Source organism: Narcine bancroftii, chromosome 3 (genome assembly GCF_036971445.1).
Source record: "Narcine bancroftii isolate sNarBan1 chromosome 3, sNarBan1.hap1, whole genome shotgun sequence".
Classification (NCBI taxonomy): domain Eukaryota; kingdom Metazoa; phylum Chordata; class Chondrichthyes; order Torpediniformes; family Narcinidae; genus Narcine; species Narcine bancroftii.
The window spans coordinates 356,403,434-356,421,460 of NC_091471.1; the positions used below are offsets into that span (position 1 = coordinate 356,403,434).

Below are 18,027 nucleotides of genomic sequence, written 5' to 3' on the forward strand. Positions count from 1 at the left end.
ATTGATTTTTCTTCACTCTCAGATTTTTTACATTCGTTACCTATTAAAAGTTCTTTTGATTGTTTGAATGTTTACACTGTGTACAGTTTACTTTTTGCACCTGCAGGAAAAAGGGATCTCAGGGTTGTACGTGATGTCATCTATGTACTCGTGACAATTCTGAAATCTAAATCTGAAAATGAGGCCAACAAACAGGTCAGCTGTGCTCTTACTGAATGGTGGAATGGGTTCATATTTGTGACCCAAACAATTCTTGATCCTATTCATTTTGTTCCTGAGCAAAATAATCCATATAGAAGCAGGAAAATGAGGATCAGCCATGAACTTGATAAATGTGTTAGTTGGCCCATTCCAGTGCCTAATTCTTGTGTTTGTTATGTTGTAATGTTCTTTATGAAAATGAAGTTATTCTTTTTGTACTGGATCCCATGGAGCATATAGTCACCTGGGGAAATTGCCAGCAAAGGGCCTATAAAGAGATTGAGACTTTTCTGTTTGTTCTAGAATTTATCTTGGTCATAAATGCACATAGAAATGCTGATGCCTTTTGCCTCAAATTTCACAATTTCCCACCAAAATTTTGACCAGTGGTTAAGAATGTTTTAATATCTGTTTTCTTAGGAAAGCTTCAATTAAACTTTTGAATGTCCTCTGAATTAGGCAAGAATTTTTTTTAAAAAAAAGCAAGTGGATTAAATGGTTAAAAAATCTGCAGATGATGGAATCTGAAACAAAACCAGAAATGCAGGAAGTCCTCCAGTGGAGCACCATCTATGTAAAGAGAAACTAGTTAGTGCTTCAGGTCAAAGACACTTCATCAGAACTGATTAGTCTCTTTCACACTGTTCACCCTGGCTGGTTCCTGCAGATTAAAGGAAAGTGGTTTGCTGTAAATGCTCAAGGCAATGGAATTATCAGTTCATCTGGAAGACAGCTTTCTAAAGAATTAAGATTCACGTTGTGAAATTCCAAAAAATATTTTTTGCTTCTAACTAGTAACTATATTGGCTTCTCTAAGGGCAGAATTAACATTATTATTGTCTAATGCAGTGAAATTTATTTTTGATATACTTTAAAGTTCAAATTTATTGTTAGAGTACATACATGACATCACATATAATTCTGAGATTCTTTTTTCCTGTGGGCTACTAATACTTGCTACTATTGGTCTAATTTGAACTTCAAGTAAATCTTTATGTAACAAGGACAGTACAATAATTTAATCTATCGTTTTATTTTAGATGAAAATAATGTTTGAGAAGATGGTTGAGTGCAAAGAAAGTAAGCAGTTTTTACATGAGAATATTAAAAAAACTTTCCCTTTTGCATAAGGTGTTATTTGCATGCAGTGGATAGAAATAAAATTACTTTGTCGTGACCTTCAAAAATAGTTTAAATAAGGTGTGAACAGGGTCAATGCGATCTCGATAGCACCATAAGCACTCAACTGCAGCTTGATAAATTTTACTGTTACAAAAAAAATAATACATTCATTGCATCACCATATAGACACAATGATTTTGACCTTGATGTCAAATTTTAAAGAAAAAATGTCAAATACTTTCATACAAGATGGAGTGAGTTGTTCCACGTTTTTACCAGCCATAAAGGCTTGTGTGTCAAAGGAACACTTCGTTAGGTTGATGGCAAAAATAGTTTTCAATTTTATTTTGAATTGTAGATGTAGAAATCGTGGGAGAGTCCAGGACAGGAGGGCACAACTTCAGGATTGAAGGGCATCTATTTGGAACAGGGATGTGAGGAATTTCTTCAGCCAGGGGGAAAATTTGTTGAATTTGATGCCACAGGTGGTTGTGGGGGCCAAGTCATTGAATGTATTTAAGGCAGAGATTGACTGGTTCTTTATTAGCCAGGGCATCAAAGGTTATGGAGAGAAGGCCCGGCAGTGGGGCTGAGTGGGATTAAATGGTGGGTAGCAAGGAAAGCGAATAAAGAGATAAATGGAGGTGCAGCAATATTTTCACCACTCAAAGAGGAAGAAGGCATTGCTGGTTCAAGGCTTTCAGAACAAAGCGAGTCAAGCGCAGAATGCCATGGCTTTTATGCATCTTGGGTACAGTCACCATTCACAGATACAATTTGTTCTGGAAAAGGATATGGTGATTGTACTTTCACAGTCAAAACTGCAAACACAAGGTTTTCTACCTCATTAATATGAGCATTTTTTGACTGATTACTTCAGAACTGATGACTAGAATCTTGAATAAGTAAACAAGAATATCTTGAAGAGGAGAATGAAAGGATGGAGTGAGAAAAAATAAGGACTGCAGCAGTCCAGAGACCTTACAGCTTTGTTCTCTTCTACTCCTCTCACCCATTTCCACTCATGACCTCTTAGCTTGTGCTCCTCCCCTTCCTCTTCCCACAACCCCACCTTTTTTTATTCAGGAATCCGCCTTATTTCAACATTCCTGATGAAGGGTTCAGGTATTAAACGTGAATTCCTACGAATGCTGCTGAGGTTCTCCAGCACTTCAGGGTATTGCAGAATTTCTTGTTTACTTCCATAGATATTTAAAAAAAAAGGTGAGGGCATGGGAAATTGAAAGTAGGTATTTAAAATTAAGGTATTCTCCTGGTTGGGGTTAATTTCCTTCAATGGGAATGGATACTATGTAAACATGTAAGCAAAAGAATTTGATACATGCAGGAATTTGGGTTGAATAACATTGGAACTGTTAAGTCTGGACCTAACAGAGTCTGCCATTTCACAAGCAGAAGATTTGAAATAGAAGAGGAAATCAGTCAATGTTTAGGAAGCTGGAAGTAGTTTGCCTTGGTGATGGAGTAGATAACGTGGACAGAAATTAAATGTTCAGTTAAATATAACAACTTCACTGCGTACAGTCAGATTCAAGAAAGTTACTTTAAAGGGGGATTGAATTTATGGCCAAGAAATAGAGTTTCTGGTGGAGGCCATACATTTCAATTATTCTTACTTGTCTTGTTTGCTTTTTACGAAGAAATCCAGATCCCTCAAGCATTTCTACAATGTACAAATGCCTTTGACTGCACTTCCACATTTTTTCATCGGTGCCCATCAAATATTGCAAGATAAATAGTTTAAAGAGAAATTCACACAATCCTTTCTGTACCTGAAAGAAAAGAAGATTTCTGTAACAGTAAAACCTAAATACATTTTCCTACCTGCATTTTTAAAATTCAAATCAGGACCATTTGCTTGTCTTTCAGAGGTATATTTGATTAACCCAGGAATTCAAAATCTGACCATCTATGTAAAAATCTTAAATCATTAATTATGTACTAGATTTGTGTAAGGCTACAGCAAACTCTATCACTGTTTCTGACCTCAAAAAACTAAACATGCCAGCATTTTCAGCTAATAGGTTTTATGAAATAATTGTTTAGAGAGATGCATGGCTTGTATTCTCTTATTTGAAATCTATAATCAAGGATAACTACTTGGAGAAATGAAGGCATGGATTGACAATGTCAGTTCTGTCTAACTAATTCAAAAGTTTTCAGAAAATATCTAAAAGCCTTGCCAATAAGATCAACTACTACAATACTACCCATGGAGACCATCAGAACCACCTTGCACTGTTATGTTGTAAAATCATCGAGGCACATAAGTAGTTATTGAACAAATGGAATAGACAAAAAGGAATATTACACTGGATGTACAAACAAAAACATGTTTCAGTATGGTAAACACAAATGAAAAAATGTGGTACAAGTTAAAACAGTGGTTTTCAAACTTTTACTTTCCACCCATATCCCACCTTAAGCAATCTCTTACTAATCACAGAGCACCAAAGGCATAGAGAATACTTAAAGTGGTATGTGAGTGGAAAGAAAAAGGTTGAGAACCACTGGGTTAAAATTATCTCTTTCATCTCTCTCAGTTCTCTTGAAGGGTGTTTCGTCTGAACATTAACTATTCCCTTTTCCACAAATGCTACCTAATCTGATGAGTGTTTCCAGCAGTTTCTGATTTTATTGCAATTGTAAAACAAAAATCTGCAATAACAACAGTGTAGAGCAAGGTCAGATACTTTTGGTTTCACACCCTTGCAATTGTACTCACTATTTCCTAGACCACAATATGGTTATTTCAGTGTTCCAAAAATAGTGAAATTGTGGATTAACATCCAAATTCCAAAAACAATATTTTGACAGAACAAAGTTGTCAATAAAATTTTTACCAGATAAACTCAGGATCAATGATAACTTTTTTAAAACTGAGAACATTTACAAAATATTCTGTTACCCTCAGTAAGAAAATCTTTAAAAGCATAAAGATATATGAATGTTGTAAACATGAGTTTTCTCACGTAGAAACATGCAACCACAGCAGGTAAAATCAAACTTACAGAAGATGTGATATCAAAATGAAATATGAGAGGCTTATTTCCATTTGATGACTTTATGAATGTAAAGAGAGCTTGGAGAACTTTATTTTCATCCACCTGCGTGTCGAGGATATGGACAGTTTTCAACAAATTCTTTTCTCTGGTCTGTTGCATTAACTTTTCATGTAATCTCTTGACATACAGAGACTTTCCTTTTAGAGAAATAAAGGAGTTTTAAATAAGTACCAACTTCTATGAAAAATAAAATCTTTCCAGCTGCCTTTACTATCCAATCTAGCCCAAAGTAAGTCCAGACCAAAATCAGGCCATTTGTAATAACAGACTTGCTTTTTTTTTGATTGATGATGTGCTTATTTAAATAAAATGTCTGCAAAAACGTGAAATGATGACGTAGCTTTAATTCACACATAATTTCAGTAGTATTCTGTTCTTCGTTTTAGTAGAAAAGGCAACTTGGAATGACTTGCATTCTTAACATATTTTATTTAAAAACTAGCCTTTTAACACAGAATAAACTGCAGCAGTATGTAAGCAGGTGTGAACAATTCATTTTATGTTTCACAGGTTTCAAGTAAATGCACATTCACACTCAAATGAACATGCAATTCTGTTCATTCGCTGCCATTATTTTGGATGAGTGTAGAACTTTTGATTTTTATTCTTGTCCTTCAAGGTGTAGAAATGGAATAAGATAGGAATAGAAATCAAAATGTCCAATGGTAAAACAGTAATGAACTGAACTTTGAACTATAAGGTGTGGCACAGTTAGTGTAGTGGTTAGCACAATGCTGTTCCAGCGATCGGGACAGGGGTTCGAATCCTGCACAGCCTATAAGGAGTTTGTACATTCTCCCCGTATCTGCATGGGTTTTCTTAGGGAGCTATAGTTTCCTCCCACCATTCAAAACTTACAGGGGATTGTAGGTCAATTAGGTGTAATTGGGCAGCACAGACTTGTGGGCTGAAAGGGTCTGTCACCATGCTGTATGTCTAAATTTTTTAAAACTGTTCTGCCATATTTCAAAAATGATCATTTAATAGAGAAGTTTACTCTGCTTCAACCACGTCTTCAAAGCAGCTTTATTCACGAAAATGAGTATGTCTTCACTCCGCAATTACTGCTGTTCAATGTGGAGTTTAACCTTGACCTTGTGGTTAAATTGTAAGTACTTTCTGGCTATAATGTGCAACTATCAACAAATTGAGACTGCAAGCTAAAAGGATTCTTCCCCATCTTTTATGACATCGGAACTTACCAACACCAGCTCTCTTTGAAGATATGATCCTTACGAACATTCCATCTCGCAAGATATTGGCAGCTGACGAATCAGTTGAAACTTTGTAATGATTTTCGAGGTAACTCTGTATTTTTTCCAAAGGCTCTTGTGGTATCATATGCACCTTGTGTCGACTAAATGCAGTTGGAATATAGCAATGTTCTCTCTCATTATTGCAGAATATCACCAATTTATAATCGGACTGACTTGTCAACTCCAGACTTTTGAATAATTCTTCAAACCTGACACTAATATCATAAGTTAACTGATCTGCATATAGTAGAGAGTATATCTTGGAATGAATGCAGCCAGCAGTCAGACACCGCCTCAGGAAGACCTCTACTTGCTCATACGTGGTTTCAGCTGTACAAAGAAGTACTTCGTCAAACGTGGGCAACGGTTGATCGCTGGAATGCAGGTAAACGCACAGAGCTGATGTAAGCACGTCAGAATGTGGACAAACAACAAGATTAGGTTGACCTTTCTGAAAGCCAGGTGCAAATACTCTTGTAACCGTTTCTTTCGAGTCAGCAATGATTTCAAGTAGTTGACCAAGGGTGCTGATGTCAAGGCAGCTGGACAGAAAATAAGTCATATTTTCCATATAATCCTTCCACAGCAAATCTACCTTTATTTCTGTGGCTAGGCCTTGGATATTTTCTTGTCTCGTTGTAAAAGGTTGAACACAGTCAGTTAATGGTTTATTTCTTCTGATTGCATCTCCGTGAAAAAGCCTTTGCTGAGCTACTTTTATATCTTTGGCAGTACAGTTGGGTTTAATGAATGATAACATCATCAGGACATCTTGCCTATGACAGTTACAGTCAAACAATTGGGTGCTGAGGTAAACAATTTGCTCAGCTGTGTAGAAGTTTAAGTAATAATATCGGGACCTATGCTGATCCATGTACTGCTTCCATACTTCCAGGTAGGTTTCTATCTTTTTACAGAGAATGGGGAGTTGCTCAGTGACATCTCCAGTAGCTTTAATGTTTCCCACCTTCTTCAAATGGAAATCCATTATTATGCACGCTTCATGCTTCTGTGAACAATGCACTTCCACTTTCAAGTTCCTGAATAGCATGTTGCCAGCAGAAAACAGACTAATAAAAGATGCTGCAAATCTTTGGACATTGGCAAAGACCTGTGCACAAAAGAAATCCATTAGGGTCTGCAAATTAAATGCCGACATGTAAAATGTCATGGATAGAGACAAAAAAAATGACTGGATGTTAAACGTTACCTTTTCCTTCATTTTTAATTTAAAAGTTTCTGCTGGCTGTTGATGTAGTAGCAGCTTTTTGAAGTTGTCCCAACTTGCCTTACTGCTTCCAACCTTTTTTTAAGTCCTTATTCTCTAACTTCACGTTACTGACTGAATTTATTTGGATTAACAACTGTAACTCTTTTTAATATCAATATAAGGAGAGCTAGCAAATGTCCTGTGTCTTTGGAATCTATCATGGAATTGTCTCGAAAACGCAGAAAAGAATCTTCTGACGGATCACAACAATTTAGAGATGAATTTCAGCAGTTGGGTGCAAAATTGGATTCCTTTCAAAAGCATATCCAAGATAATGAAGCAATTGCAAATGTTTTAGACGGAGGAAGGGATGATATGCAGGAGCTCAGTAAAAATGTTATCAGTCTAATTAAAAATTGAGGCAGAAGATTATTAACCTAGAAAACAAAAGCAGAAGAAATAAATTGCGAATTATGGGCTTAAAATAATCAACTAAGGATGGGAAACCTATTAAATTTTTTGTAGGTTTTCTGTCAGAATAGTCTGGACCTGAAGTTCTTCCGACTGTCCATGTAATAGATGATGCACACAGATCACTGGCTCCTAAACCAGGTCCTGGTCAGAGACTTCGATCGATTATAGTGTGATTTCATGAATTTCCAACTAAGGAGCTTTTAATATGAGAATCTCGTCGCAGAGGAATGATTGCCTACAAAAGGTCAGAAGATTCAGATTGTTGAGGATTATTCACCCAAGGTTATGAGTAAACGTGTTAAATATAAGAATATCATGTCAGAATTCGACATTCAAGGTGTTAAGCCTTCTCTGATTTTCACAGCGTGCCTTCAGATCACACTGAAGGACAATTCTATGAAGTGGTCCATTGCATTGAAGAAGCCCAGAAATTTTTGGAAGATCTGCCATCTATTATCTCTCCATCTAAGTAAATGTTTCTTTAATTCTCTGTAGCTGTTTAACTTCTTGAATCTTTTAGTGTTTAACTTATAGAATAAGGACTTAATGAGTTCATGCCTTGTGTTTATACATTTGATTAGAGTTTTTTTTTACATCTAAATTTTTTTCCAGTCATTTAGCTTATAAAATGTTAAGCTTTTTGATTCTGGTTTAATATCTGTGTATTCTCTACTTAAGATTTTTCCCTTGTTAATAATGATTGATGAGCATTATTAATATTGTGAAAACAATGATCATCTCTGGCAGCTGCAGTAACAGCATTTTGTCTTATCTGGAAAACATTCAAGGTTTCATTATAATATTGGAGTTTTGCCAGCAAAAATTTTTGGGGATGGGCAAATTTGTTAGTAGCATACCTCCCTCTATTTTTCAGGCTGCAACCAAGGTCACTAAAACACTCATGATGCAGTAGTAGTTAGAACTTCATCTCCCCCCCCCCCTCCCCACTCACAACCCCTCTGCTACATTTATCATTTTAAATTTTTATTTTAAATTTTTCACACTATGAACCATATTAATCAAAATACACACATTTCCCTCTTGAATATACATCGTGTCCTTTTCTCCCCTTTTCCCCCCCACTCCCTCCCACCCCCCCTCCAAACCCATTAAACGTTCAACATATACAATACAATAAACCCATTAAACAATGTCATCACGCAATGAAAATAAACAAGAAAATTGTGTCATTTACTTTTACACACTGGGTCAGGTCATTTTGTCTTCTTATCATTTTAGGGGGTGGAGGTCCATGGTAGGCCCTCTCTGTTGTGTTCCATATACGGTTCCCAAATTTGTTCAAATAATGTGACTTTATTATTTAAATCATATGTTATTTTTTTCCAATGGAAAACATTTATTAATTTCCATGTACCATTGCTGTACTCTCAGGCTCTCTTCTGATTTCCAGGTTGACATTATACATTTTTTTGCTACAGCTCAGGCTATCATAATAAATCTTTTTTGCGCTTCATCCAGTTTGAGGCCTAATTCTTTACTTCTTGTATTACTTAGAAGAAAGATCTTTGTATTTTTTGGTATGTTGCTTTTTGTGATTTTATTTAATACCTGATTTAGATCTTCCCAAAACTTTTCTACTTTCTCACATACCCAAATTGCATGTACTGTTGTTCCCGTTTCCTTCTTACAGCGAAAACATCTATCTGATAATGTTGGGTCCCATTTATTTAACTTTTGGGGCGTGGTGTATAGCCTGTGTAACCAATTATATTGTATCATGCGTAACCTTGTATTTATTATATTTCTCATAGTTCGGGAGCATAGCTTTTCCCATAAGCTACATTTACCATTTGATCTTTAGTCATTTAATTCATAAATTTAAAAATTCCATAAATCAGCAAAGAAAGAAAAAATCTATTCTGAATTATTCAGTTCTCCAGAGCTATTGAAAAAATGTAGTCCATCTGGGACCCAGAAGCATCGACTGGGTTTCTAATTCTTCATTCCACCTGTGCTCTTGGAAGATCTTGTACAAATTCTTTTGCTTATACAAAGTGTAACCTTATTTTGACCTCCAAGCAGGAAAATCTTCAAGGTTGCTGGATGTCACAGCATGAATTGATATCCTTTTTTCCCCCCAAACAGCCTTCTTAACTGGATGAAATTCTTTTCTTCTCTTTAATAGATCTGTACTTGTATCTGGGTCGAACAAAACTTTGCCCCCTTCATGCTCAAGCAGGCCTTTCCTTGCTCTTGGCCCTTCTGCAGCAAGGGTCAAGAGCCTCTCTCCATCTTGATATCAAAGGAATTTAACTAGCACAGAACACAGGTTTTGATTTGGAAGTGGTTTTCCGCTCAGAGTTCTATCAATCTCAATAAAGTATTAAAATGCTGTACTCTCAAAGCTTCAGGAAGCCATTTAAACAAAAAGCCAAATGGGTCTTGTTCCTCCACTCCTTTAAGATCCACTATTTTAATATGTTTTCTTTCACTGAAATTATTTGGGTGTAACAATTACTAAGAATTATAAACACTTATTTAAAAAAACGTTCTTACTTTAATACAATAATTTAATAAAATGAGAGGAGCATTACCAAACTGGCCGCCCCTTTCTTTATCATTGGTTGGTCAAATCAACTCTATTAAAATGAACATCTTATCTACATTTATCTACCTTTTTCAGGCTCTGCCTGTTTTTATTCCTAAGCCCTTTTTTGATTCCCTTAACTTAATCTTATCTTGTATATGGAAGAACAAACACTCTCGCCTAAATTAAGTCCACCTTCAAAAACTTAAGAAGAATGGAGATTTTGCCCTACAAAAGTTTAGATTCCATTACTGGGCAGTCAACATACAAAATTTTATGTTTTGGTCATATTATATTAACCCTGAAGATTGTCCAATGTGGGCCTCAATGGAATCAAATTCTGTTCCAAAATTTTCTATGATCTCTCCTCTTTGATCCTTACTTCATCTTTAAATAAATTAATTGACAAACCAGTAGTTAAATATATTTTAAGGATCTGGATACAGTTTAGAAAACATTTTTTTTTAACTGAAACTTTCCCTTCCTAGTCTTATTTTTTTTAAAATATTTCTTTAAACCTTCCATGATTGATGTAGCTTTTAAAGAATGGTATAGACTTGGCATTAAATGTTTTAAAGATCTATTTATTGAAGGAAGTCTTGCTTCTTTTGAACAACTGTCAGTTAAATATAGCTTTCCAAATACTCATTTTTTTCATTATTTATAGATTAGATTTTTTGCAATCTCAATTACATACCTTTCCTAAGAGCTTTTACAAGAATTTAATAGATGCAATTTTTAATAAGTTCAATATATAACATTTATGATGTGTTGTTGGGAACAAGAGGGGCTCCCTTTAGATAAAATTTTAAAAAGCTTTGGAACAGGACCTACAGTTTTCAATCTCTGAAGAAACTTCGAATGTAATTTTTAAATTGGTTAATGCCTTATCTTTATGTGCTCGCCACTCCCTCCTAAAATTTAAAGTAATCCATTGGGCCCATGTCCAGTCAAAAGATTTTGCTTTTATGCGGATACATCTCCTCATTGAGAAAGATGCAATAATGGAGATGCTTCACTGATTCATATGTTTGGACATGTCTGAGTCTTGGGATATACTGGAAGGATTTCAAACTTTTTCTGCACTTTTTAAAGTAAATTTTAACCCTTATCCTTTAACTGCTTGTTTGGTATTGTTGGAGAGAGAGAGAGAGAGAGAGAGAGAGAGAGAGAGAGACAGAGACATACTTTAACGGCATCTGATTTCCATGCTTTTATTTCTCTTATGGCTAGGCAGGCAGTGTTACTTAGATGGAAGGACAATGCTCTGCCTACTTATGCTCAATGGTTACGTGACATTATGTCATGTTTAAATTTAGAGAAGGTTCGATGCTCAATATCCAATTTGAATTTAAATTTTCAAACACTGTGGGGACCCTTTTTGAATTTTCTTTCAAAATCTTTGATTTGGCATTAATACAGAAGCATTGGCTAATAGGGTCATTTATTACACAACACGGAATTTTCTTCTTCTTTGCCAAACAACTTTGGTTTTTGTAGTAAGATTAGGTTTTCATTTTATAATAAAATATTACTATAACATAAACTGATTAAGAATGTGGGGTACAGTGGATGAAATTTTAAGCGTAGTGCATTCTGTACTTTTCTATTTTTTGACTTTTTAAATATGTATTCTTATGTACTCTTTTTTAATGTGAATTTCTTCAATAAAAATATTGAAAAAGTAAATAGTGCCATCAACAGCAGCTTCTCACAAAGAAATGAGTGAATGCTCATTTGTTATGTTAAGTATTTGTGGTGAAGACCTCCATCTGGTGAAGTCATACACATTATGCAATCTGTTCAGATGCTATTAATGCTGCTGGAGGAAAGAACAGATATGCCATATATTAAGTGCCTTTTCATTCAAGGACTAATGAGTGTTCCCCTGCTGTGCTCCCCCAATAGATAAAAGTAAATGCTTTAAAGTAGCCAGTTACCTCTACAAATCTGTCCACTTCTTCCTGACAATGGTCTCCCTTGCCTGACATCAGCATGAGTTTATTCTGCAGTTCTTTCAGGTCTTCAAGAGTGTAACTTCGTACCTCCTCCTTGTCATCATAAGTTTTCGGCAGATTTAAGATGATCACTGACCCCAAAGAAAGCTGTGTAAAAAAATTTTTTTAATGAAAATAGCTACGGCGAGTGCACTTCTGGAGAAATAACAGCCCTGAGAAGGCTGTAGACAACAGTGTTTACTTGTCATGAAAGACTAGATATTGAGCCCAGAATCAGTTAACAATGCCTGCCATGGGTAACACTGCACCTGATGAAGATCACTCCACACCCGCTTAAACGTCAAACTCTGCTGGAGAGAGAACATGTAGAGATGCTAACCTTCTGTTAGAGCAGGCTGACTTGTTAATGTGGCTATGGGGATGGCAGCTGAGGCAGCTACAGTACATTGAGGAGGCATTGCGATCTTAAACCACTCATTGCCTCCAAGGAAACTTTCTTTTCTTTCCCTTTTTTCCTCCTTGCTTTTCTTTTGCAAGAAGATTATGCAAAAGAACGCTTTTCACCGTATTTTGAAAGGTTTAGATAGGGTGGATGTGGGTAAGATGTTTCCCTTGGTGGGTGATTCGAGGACAAGGGGTCATAGTCTGAAAATTAGAGGTTATCCATATAAAACCGAGATTCGGAAGAACTTCTTTATCCAGAGGGTCGTGGATCTGTGGAACTCACTGCCGCATACACTGGGAGTATTTAAACAAGAAATAGACAAATATCTCATTAGTGAGGGCATCAAGGAATATGGGAAAAGGCTGGAAATTGAAACTAGTGTAGAGTAGCTTAGTGTAGATTTACGGAACAGTCTCGATGGGCCGAGTGGCCTCCTTCTGTTGCTTTATCCTGTGATCTTGTGATGTAACAGGCTAATAAATAAAGAGATAATCGGATGGGGCAGACAAAGTGGTTGCAACATCAACTGAGTTATTTCCTGCTAGGTAGAGTGGACAAATCATTTGTCCGCGTTTTTCTGAAAACAGTTTGACTGAACACACTTACTTGAAATCCAAAATAGTTTTATAACAGGATAGCTACAATTAACATGATTTTCTCAATTTTGCAGCTGATGTAAAATGCTTGACAAAGAAATTATTTGTCTTTAATCGCTCTCATATATTCAGAGCTGACAGACACATTGCCTGCATAATTTATTTCACAGATGTCTGGATAAAGGTTCACCAAGGTAGTCTACATGGAGGGTTCGCACAGTGGTGGCATACTGGCGCAACTGATAAGAGCTGCTACCACACAGCTTTCTTGTCCTGGGTTCAATTCTAATTTCTACTGAGAAATGTGTGGATTTTACATACACTTCCCATATCACTTGGGTTTCCTCCCACATCCCAAAGAATAGGTTGATAGCTTAAATGGCATCTGAAAATGACTTTTTTAGTGTAATGGAAACTGGAGGGAGCTGATGGTAATATAGTAATAATAAAATAACGTTAGTGTATGTGGGTGCTTGATGCATGGTAGTAAAAACACATCGAAATGCTGAAGGAACTCAGCTGGTCTTTTCAGCATCATTAGGAGACAAAGATATATTGCCGACGTTTCGGGCCTGGAGCCCTTCTTCAAGAAATAAGCCAGAAGCAAGGAAATCTCAGAAGGTCTCAGAATTCAGACAATGCTGGCTGGGGGAGGAATCCAGACTAACAAAAGATATTAATTAGATACGAGGTAAAAATTTATCATATTTGTGCAAAAGGAGATGGAATGGAGAGACAGATAGGGAAAGGCGACGGGGAAGAAAAGTCGGGGGGGGGGGGGAGGGGGTAACAAAAGCTAGAGAAGTCGATATTAGTGCCATCTGTTTGGAGGGTGCCAAGTAAGAAGATGAAGCGCTGCTCCTCCAAGTTACGGTGGTCTCAGTCTGGAAGTGCATGAAACCACGGACAGACATGTCAGCAAGAGAATGGGATGGATAATTGAAATGAGTGGCCACTGGGAGATCCACACTATTGCGGTGAACAGAGCCAAGATACTCAACAACGCGATCTCCCAGTCTGCATCCTGTTTCTTCGCTTTAGAGGAGACCACAACAGGAGCACCGATGCAGTAGATTCACAAGCGAAATGTTGCTTCACTTGGAAGGACTGTTTGGGCCCCAAATGGTGAGGGACGAGGTGTGGGCACAAGTGAAGCATCTCCTGCAGTCACATGGGTAGGACCCAAGGGGACCAATTGGTGGAGAGGGAGTAGTGGACAAAGGAATCACAGAGGGAGGAGACTCTGTGGAAGGCAGAGAAGACAGGAGAGAGGAATATGTTCCTCGCGGTGGGATTGTATAGTGGGTGGTAGAAATAGTGGAGGAAGATGTGTTGGATGCAGAGAGGCTGGTGAGGACATGAGGAATCCAATCCTGGTTGTGCATGGAGGCAGAGGGGGACAGGGCTGATGTGCAGGTTATGGTGGATATGCAGGCAAGTGCTGAGTTGATGGTGGTAGAGGGAAATCATTGTTTGAATAAGGAGGACATTTCCGATGATCTAGCATGGAAGTCCTCATCCTGGATGCAGATGCGACAGAGATGGAGGAATTGAGAGAATGGAATGGAATCCTTACAGGGGACAGAGTGGGAAGAGGTGTCGTCGAGGTTGCCGTGGGAGTTGGTGGGTTTATAGATGACTGCCGAGTGTTTGTTTCCCAATATGAAGACAGAGAGAGTGAGGAAAGGGAGAGGGTTGCTAGAGCTGGACCAAGTGAATTTGAGGTCGGGGCAGAAGTTGGCAGCAAAGTGGACGAAGTCAATGAGTTCATCATGGCTACATAATGCAGCACCAAAGTAGTCATCGATGTAGCGGAGGAAAAGTTGAGGGCCCTTGCCTGCATTAGCTTGTTAGCATAGATTCCTCCATGTGGCCAACAAAAAGGCAGGCACAGCTGGGGCCCATGTGTGTACCCATAGCTACCACTTTAAACCTGGAGAAAGTGGGGTGAGTCAAAGGATAAATTATTTAGGGTGAGGATAAGTTCTGCCAGCTGGAGGGTGGTGGTGGTAGAGGGGGACTGGTTGATTCTATTGTTCAGAAAGAAACAAAGGACTTTGAAGCCTTCAATGTGGGGGATGAGGTGGTAAACATGAGGCAATTGAGTTCAGGGAACTGGAAATTGTTGATGGTATGGAGGGCATACGAAGTGTTCCAGGTGTAAGTGGGGAGGAACTGGACCGGGAGGATAAAACAGTCAATGGATAGTGCAGACTCTGAAATGAAGGTACATACGTACGATTCCATGACTGACCTCCTGCAGCTTCAAAAAAAAGTTCACACTCTTTTCCTGTGAAGGCCAAGGTCAGTGTCAATTTCAGATTCCTACCCAGAGGATCATTTCAGGCTGCATCTGCTCTACGATGGCACTTATTTCATTTTGCTCCTGGCTGGTGCATTAATGAGTTCATCTAGATTCCATACTCAATGACAGAAGATTTCTCCCATCTTTCTCTCTGACAAAAGGTTGAGCAATCATGGGGATTTGCCCTGATTGCAATCCTCTACAACAACACACATTGATTTTCTCTACCTCTACACTCTGCAGAAAATTTTCCAGGGGCCCTTAGGCAGCAGGGCTTTCGTGGTCTTTGATCAAAGAACATACCTCTTGAGATTCGAACTGCTTCAAGATCATGCAATAAATCACAAGAAAATCTGAAAATAATATTTTGGAAACATCCCATTGGGGAATTCACAACCTTCACGAGACTCAAAAAAAGGTTACACTGCCAGATATCCCATTTGAGTGCCATTATTCACTAGAACATAAATTTCTAGGGTAATATATTTGTCTTCATTGCAGAATACACAATAATTGTAGGAGAAATAAAAAATGGACCAAGGGTCTAAAAATATGCTGGAGAAGTTATGGGAATTTGTCAAATCCCTAGAGGTCAAAGAAATCTGGCTTTTGGACTAAAAGAGATGGCTACCATTAGAACAGAAAATGCTGGAAATCTTCAGCAAGACTGTTGAAAAAGAAGAGGTAAAGTTTCTGCTTGATTTGGCGAGTTGGGAGAGTAAAAATAGGAGGCTGACACTTGCTGGTCATGGAAAGGCATGCCCTTCTGCAGTTATACAGGGCCCTGGTGAGACCCCACCTGGAGTATTGCGTCCAGTTCTGGTCTCCAAACTTGAGGAAGGACTTACTAGCTATAGAGGGTGTGCAGCGCAGATTTACAAGGTTAGTTCCAGGGATGGCAGGGTTGTCATCTGCAGCAGGGCTAGAAAAACTGGACTTGTATCCATTGGAGTTTAGAAGGATGAGGGGGGACATGATTGAGGTATACAAAATCATCAGGGGGATAGACAAGGTGAAGTCTGATTACTTGTTCCCAATGATGGGGGAGACGAGGACTAGAGGGCATAGTTTAAGAATACAGGGTAGGCCCTTTAGGACGGAGATGAGAAAGCATTTTTTTACCCAGAGAAGTGTGAATCTGTGGAATGCTCTGCCACAGAGGGTGGTAGAGACGGATTCACTGACTATGTTCAAAAGAGAGTTAGATAAGACTCTTGTGGGTAACGGAGTTAAGGGGATAAGGCTGGAAAGGGGTACTGATGGTAATGATCAGCCATGATCTAAAATGGCGGTGCTGGCCCGACGGGCCAAATGGCCTACTCCAGCTCCTATTGTCTATTGTCTATTGAAAACTCCTAAATTTAGCATTTTCCAGCTACTCCCATTACGAAAGAGATACAGGTCCAGGAGTATCAGAAACAGAAGCAGCAGGGTGAGAAGCAGCTTCTTCCCACGAGCAGTAAGACTGCTGAACGACAGGTGAACTGCTCGTACAAACCCTCCGTGATGACTATTTATATAACAATATTTATTTTAATATTTATATATGCACATGTACTGTGCGAATGCATCCTTTGTATGTCTGTTTACACCAAGGACCAAAAACGTTATTTCATCAGGTTATACTTTGTACAATTTGAACTTGAACCAAAAGGAATTTGTATTTGATTAATAGAGTTTATTTGAGGAAAATGTGGCATATAATGGCAGCATTTCGGGAGCTACTGAAACAGCAGCACTCAGAGAACGGGGAGCGGTGACACAGCACTCCCACATGGTCCGACTGTCCACTCAAACGGCTGTCAGTTCTGTACAGTCTTTGAATGGCCAGTTAAAGGAGCCAACGGTAATTTAAAATCCCATGACCGCGTGGGTCTGGAACCAAGATGGCAGCACCTATGATCAGCAGCAAGTCACGAGGGGTTCCAGACACCAGGGAAGTGGAGGACTGGAGCAGGGGACCAGAAAATGGAGGGTCCACCAAACCCGCCCCCATCTGAGACTGAGAAGCAGAGGAGACGACCCACAGGATGGAGACCACAGAGGCGGACTAGTGAGGGGATTCTGCAGCTGAAGGAACCACGCAGGCAGACTGTTGGTGACTCAAGATGAGAAACCCGTGCAGGTTGCGGGGCTGTGGGCAACTGCGGTCAAGGGACTCACATCAAGCAGCAGAATGCTGGAGATTGCCTTGAAATCGGCTGAAGGGTTACCAGGGTATCGGAATGCGAGAGGGTGCCGAGGGCGCTGAAAGATTCCTGATCGTTGGTTTGGACAGCACTCTGTGTGTCTGCAGTGGCGTTGAATCCACCGACATTCAGTAACTCTGGGGAGAACTCTCTTTTGCTTCTCTTTCTAGGGCTGAAAGAGGCACTTCCAGGCAATTTCTACTGACGGTGTATATCTGCCTCACAACAGACAAAAGCAATTTCATGTAATAGATTCATAAGTTGAATCTTGAACTCGTGCTGAGAGGGTTGGTCGTAAAATTATCAGGGTAAGAGGGCTGAGCAAAGATCAGAAAACAGTACTGAACAACATGCCCTTTAAGTTGACAAGTAAAATGATAGCTTAGACAAGCAACACTGTTAACTCCATTACTAACAAATTATATCAATGACCTTAAGAAAAGACTATGACGGGACCAGGTTAGTTGATGATTCAAGGTTTTGTGAAAAGGTGAGCTGTGAAGAGGTCTTCAAAGGCTTCCAGGAAAGTTAAGCAATTGGCTGAAAGGTTACCAGGGCATTGGAATGTGAGAGGATTCTCTATAAAGTCTCAGCTCCTACACCATAGGGAATAAAGATCCTATCAACCTAACCTCTC

General features: G+C 38.5%; 1 protein-coding gene across 8 annotated transcripts in view; it reads right to left on the reverse strand.

Annotated features, from left to right (window-relative positions):
- rnf213a (ring finger protein 213a) overlaps positions 1–18,027 on the reverse strand; it is a 187,295-nt gene that overhangs the window by 87,344 nt on the left and 81,924 nt on the right. For all 8 annotated transcript variants that reach the window (XM_069929964.1, XM_069929966.1, XM_069929967.1 and 5 more), the window contains 4 exons: positions 11,838–12,002; positions 5,612–6,776; positions 4,356–4,546; positions 2,961–3,116 (listed from right to left, as the gene is read on the reverse strand). In XM_069929964.1, the coding sequence (XP_069786065.1) occupies positions 2,961–3,116; positions 4,356–4,546; positions 5,612–6,776; positions 11,838–12,002 (1,677 nt within the window). The remainder of the gene's footprint in view (positions 1–2,960; positions 3,117–4,355; positions 4,547–5,611; positions 6,777–11,837; positions 12,003–18,027) is intronic.